Raw genomic sequence first — 5,225 nt, 5'->3', positions numbered from 1 at the left:
GTAAACAACGATCACGTGATCCAACATGTCACATGATCGACCCCCCCCCCCCACAGACGATCACATGACCTTTCACTCATTTCACTGCTGAGTTCACAGCTGACCTGAGGGTAGAGACATCTCCACACTGACCATGAGGTGAGTTAAAACAATTTAAAATGCTTTTTTTGGTTTTTTTTTTTTTTTTTTCAAACTTTAAACCCGCAGTCGGACTGTTTTGAAATCTGAGTGACTTGCGGTTCACACATCACTGGCCAGGGCTTGTATTCTGATACGCGTCTTGTAAATATTGGCAGGCTGCTGAAGGAAACTCTGGGTTTCCTGTTACTGTGGGCCTGTCTGGAGTCTGCACACTCGAGGAGCTGCTCGGCGTTTTTCTGCCGAAAACCTCACCGTGTCAGCGGCCTGAATGGAGAGGACCCCGGGTCTCCTCTCTTTCTCACTCCTTACCTGGAGAAGGGTGCCATAGATGAAGGTACTCATTACATAACACTACATTTGCAGTGTTTGATGCATGATCGCTGTAATAGGCTCATAAAAATTACATTTCAGAGGCCCGAGGTGTCTGAGCCACCAATCATTGCAATGCATCGTCGTGCTGTGTGAGTGTTAATGTGTTGACATCTTGCTCCTCCAGCCAGGAAACTGAGTCTGGTAGGAGATCTGCCAGGTGCCAATGTCAAAAGCTATGCCGGGTACCTCACTGTCAACAAAAAGTACAACAGCAACCTCTTCTTTTGGTTCTTCCCTGCTCTCATGGTAGGCCCGAGCTTCTAATTTACACCAGAGGCTTTCCATATCACAGAGTCACATTATTGTCTGTGGTGTTGCAATTTGGGAAATGTTCGCAGCCAGGAGGAGAGAAATTCTGAGACAAATTCTGAAAAAAATCTGAAAAAAAAAAGAAAAGAATCCTCAGTCAACATGTGATAAGATATTACACCGTGTGTATTTAGTCAGGTGCAGTACAGGAATGCATCTATTATGGCCGGATTGGCTTTGTGTTCTTTGTCACGTGTTTTCAACCAAAGTCTATCAGAAAAACTGAATATTATCCAAGCTATTTTTAGGAACTTTTGGGACTTGCTCTGTAATTCATACTTCAGTTTCGTTAAGTCAAATGCCGTAGCACACGTAGCCTGTGTTTCAATACTGACCCTTACTTTATAGTGCCTGCTCTTTTTTTTTTTTTCTAAACAGACTGCTTCCTTTAACTCTGCCCAATAAACCTGGGTTCAGTCCATGTCGCCTTTATTTCATTCCACTTTATCTTCTATGATAACGCAAGACAGAGCAAACCTTTTCTTTGTAAATCGTTTTTATACTACTTTTTTAAACCAATATGTTTGGCTAGATCAAGTACAGTGTTATACTAAGATGCTTCCACCTTATACCAAAGCTATTAAAATCCTTTACTTCAGCCTGAAATGTATGAATGTTAACGATCAAATACAAAGTGACAAAAGAGGGATGTTTGACATTGTACTCGGATTATTTTCCACATCTCTACAGTCTGATAAACCGGAACCTGGTTTTATTCTACATCTGATGTCATTTTAATCTTTATTACGGTCACTGGTTAGGGAGTTGGGTGATAACAGGTCTAGTAAAGTGTGGTTAAATTCAGTTTTTCTTTTACTTTTGTTAATAAACTGAAGTCTCCACAAGGTGGAGCTGAGATCTCAAACTTTATATGTGCACTGACCTGTCTGACAGTCGAGCCAAGAGAAAGCTCCGGTCCTGCTCTGGCTGCAAGGTGGGCCCGGTGGCAGCTCCATGTTCGGTCTGTTTGTGGAACATGGACCATATGTGGTTTATAAGAACTTGACTGGTAAGAAAAGAGCTGGTCCTACAGCATCATATTTTAACACTGTAATCCTGATTTAATCTCGAGGTCTGTAAAGTGTTAGAGCATTATTTAGACGTTCTGACCTGTGTGTGTCTCTCCTGTCTCTGCAGTTGGTTTGAGGGACTATGCTTGGACAACCAGATATTCAGTTTTGTACATTGACAATCCAGTATGTATTCCTTATTATTACCAGACCAAATCTAATTACATGAAATGTATCTTTCAGTAGAGGTTTCTCAGATTTTATGTGCATTTACATCTTGATCTTGAGGAGGAGTTTATTTTATGTTCATTTTCCAGGTTGGAACAGGTTTCAGCTTCACTAATGATGACAAAGGTTTTGCTCAGAATCAGGATGATGTCGGCAGAGATCTGTACAGGTAAAACGCTGCTCTCCATCTCAAACATAATCATTTTGTCACTTGAGCCTTTAAATATAGTGTTTCATCGTTTACTGACTCTTACTGTTTCTATCTCTTCCTTAAAAGTGCTCTAACACAGTTCTTCCAGATCTTTCCTGAGTATCAGGACAATGAGTTCTATGCAACTGGAGAGGTAATTTGTTTTTTTTTTTTTTAAGTAGCATTATACAAGTGACGTTTTAACTTGTGCACATAACAGTAGGATTACTTTGTTTCCAGATTTATGCTCATTAAAGAAAGTTTGTGTATGTAAGACCTGGAAATACGCCTCTATGACCATGTATTACTCTCATATACCAGTTTCAAATAGACTAAGAATGATATTTCATACTTTTTGTCTCAGTAAGAAGTAACAAGGCCATAATAGCTTCTGACAACAATTGGAAACAGCTCAATTAGATAAGAAATTGTCCTCACTATGTAAACTTTTCTCTGTCTCCACACAGTCTTATGCAGGGAAGTATGTTCCTGCCATTTCTTACTACATCCATATAAACAACCCCACTGCCAAAGTTAAAATCAACTTCAAGGGGATGGCGATTGGTGATGGGCTCTGTGATCCAGAAATGGTGCGTATTTGACACTTTGTCATATTCTTTAAACTACATTATCTAAACCTATGAATTTCCCGGGTGTCCAGATTGTTCTTAATACGTTGTGCGACTTGCCCTCATCTAAAATCTAAATTTGACTTCCTTTCTATTTCAGATGCTTGGTGGTTATGGTGAGTTCCTGTACCAAACGGGCATGATAGATGAACAGCAGAAGGAGTATGTTGTAAAGCAGACAGACTATGGGGTTGAGCTCATCCAACAGCAGAAGTGGGTGGAGGCTTTTGAGGTAAGAGCAGTCGTCTGGCTGCCCCCCCCCCCCCCCCCCCCCCCCCCCAAAATATAAGTTGATACTCTGAGAATTTCACTAATTTCTAATCAGCCAAAGAATGCATGCCAACGTCAGTATCATATCTTTCTGAAACGTTGAAAAGTTGTGCATAAAATCTTACTGTGACGTTTCTGTTGTCAGGTTTTTGATCGCTTGCTCAATGGTGACGTGGATCCATACCCCTCCTTCTTCCAAAATGCTACAGGCTGCACCAACTACTTCAACTACATGACATGTCAGGTACCTAGAAATGTTGGCAGAGCTCAAGGATGCCCATGTGACTTTCTTAGTGCAAGAACTTTTCTAAAACTTGCTTTATTTATATTATTTGTGTGCACCACAGGAGCCCGAAGACCAGGAGTACTTCTCCCAGTTTGTGACTCTGCCAGCAGTGCGACGCGCCATCCATGTGGGGAACCTGACGTTTAATGACGGCTCTAAGGTGGAGAAACACCTCCTGCAGGATGTCATGAAGAGCATCAAGCCGTGGCTGGGGGTGCTGATGGATAACTACAGGGTGAGGGACGGAGAATTTCCGCTGTAGTTTGTCTGTAATGCATAGATTCAGATTCAGTTGGATTGTAACATCATTGTAACTCATTCAGATTAGTAATAGATATGTCTGTCTCTCCGGCCAAAAAGTTGAAATCACTCATTTTGTTTTTGTGTAACTATTTTTGAAACATTACTGATGTTGAAATATTTAGTCAGAAAACGTGGCAAGACTTTCTCTTTTTCTTGCACACCTTAAAGTGACTTATGTGCTGTAGTGTGTCCTTCTTAAACCTGTTTTTTGTTTGTTTGGGCCCTTTCCTCCTTATGTCCAGGTCTTGATCTACAGTGGTCAGCTGGATGTAATTGTCGCTGCTCCTCTGACTGAGAGGTTCCTGCCAACCGTCAACTGGACCGGTGCCGCAGAGTACAAAACAGCCGCACGCTACCACTGGAAGGTTCAGCCCACTGACACGGAGGTGGCAGGTTACGTCAGACAAGTGCAAGAGTTTTACCAGGTGAGCAGATATATCCACGACTGTCGGCAACAATGGGAAAAGTCGTCCACATGTTTGTTTTGAAATCTTTTTTCTCTTGTTACTCAGGTCATCATCCGTGGAGGGGGACACATTCTGCCTTATGACCAACCGGCGAGGTCCTTTGACATGATTGACAGATTCCTTTCAACACGAGGCTGGATATAATACAGCTGATCAAAGCACCTTTACCATAAAGAGCAGATATTTCACCAGTGATTGTTGATTTAAAAGACCGCTGATTGTCACATCCAATGTAAATTGGCACGTTTGCAGATGTGGTTCACATCTTTTTGGCTGATTTTTTTTTGTTGGGCATTTTAGCAGAGGTGACATTTGGCTCAGGACTTTGGACTGTTTTCTAATGCTCTGCAAATGAAATAACTTTTCTTTGCCTGGATTCAGACCCCAGACCTCTGAATCGCTGCCCACATTGAAGAATTCGACTAACATAGTAAAAATGAAATGAAAACTAAATGGCAGCAGAGTCTGGTGAAATCAGGCCTTTATTCTATGAAAATCGTTTCATGTTTAGCTTTGTCAGAGGGGATATATAGGTTATGTCGCAATCAGTCAGTGCAGCCTTCAACATTAAATGTAAAGAAAAAAACCTGAAACTGAAGAAATGACTTGGAATAAAATGTTTTTTTTTTCTAAATTTGAATGTTTGAATACTCAGAGCAGACTGCAATTCATTTTGCAGCACAAACAAACAGCACTTGATTTTCGTCTCAGTAATTACTGTCTGGTCAATCAACAAAATGTACACCAGGGGTCACTGTGCTACAAAGAAACTCCATTGCATAGCCAGAAACTCAAAAACAGTAAGGCTGCAAAATTGCTGTAGTCATTTAATGTATTTTAATAAATGATTTTATACCATGAGATCTCAGAATATCTGAACTTAGGTCCCAAAAAACAATGTAAAATGATGCAATATCTCTGAGGGAAGCAAAGGGGACTCTTTGCCTTTGGCAACGGGACGTCTCTAAAACTTGCAAGAATACACAATATGTGTTCATTTCAGTATCGTGGCTAAAATTG

At 40.9% G+C, this 5,225-nt stretch overlaps 1 protein-coding gene across 1 annotated transcript; it reads left to right on the top strand.

Annotated features, from left to right (window-relative positions):
• Positions 1-5: 5 nt before the first annotated feature.
• cpvl (carboxypeptidase vitellogenic like) lies at positions 6-5,066 on the top strand. Its single transcript, XM_071470001.1, has 13 exons — positions 6-138; positions 297-475; positions 638-759; positions 1,717-1,831; positions 1,960-2,018; positions 2,150-2,229; positions 2,338-2,404; positions 2,718-2,840; positions 2,980-3,111; positions 3,295-3,393; positions 3,497-3,670; positions 3,981-4,163; positions 4,251-5,066. Exons 1-13 carry the CDS (start codon positions 134-136, stop codon positions 4,347-4,349), a joined length of 1,437 nt encoding a protein of 478 aa, XP_071326102.1. The 5' UTR covers positions 6-133; the 3' UTR covers positions 4,350-5,066.
• The last annotated feature ends 159 nt before the right edge of the window (positions 5,067-5,225 follow it).

Source organism: Trachinotus anak, unplaced genomic scaffold (genome assembly GCF_046630095.1).
Source record: "Trachinotus anak isolate AG129_WGS33_773 ecotype Australia unplaced genomic scaffold, CSIRO_AGI_Tana_v1 ptg000032l, whole genome shotgun sequence".
NCBI lineage: Eukaryota > Metazoa > Chordata > Actinopteri > Carangiformes > Carangidae > Trachinotus > Trachinotus anak.
The sequence above is the reverse complement of the archived record's forward strand: the minus strand, read 5'-3'. Positions and strand labels throughout refer to the sequence as shown.

Coding starts and splice junctions, on each gene's coding strand:
- cpvl (XM_071470001.1), top strand. Junction 760..1,716: donor GGTTCTTCCCTGCTCTCATG/GTAGGCCCGAGC, acceptor CCTGTCTGACAG/TCGAGCCAAGAGAAAGCTCC. Junction 2,230..2,337: donor GTCGGCAGAGATCTGTACAG/GTAAAACGCTGC, acceptor CTTCCTTAAAAG/TGCTCTAACACAGTTCTTCC.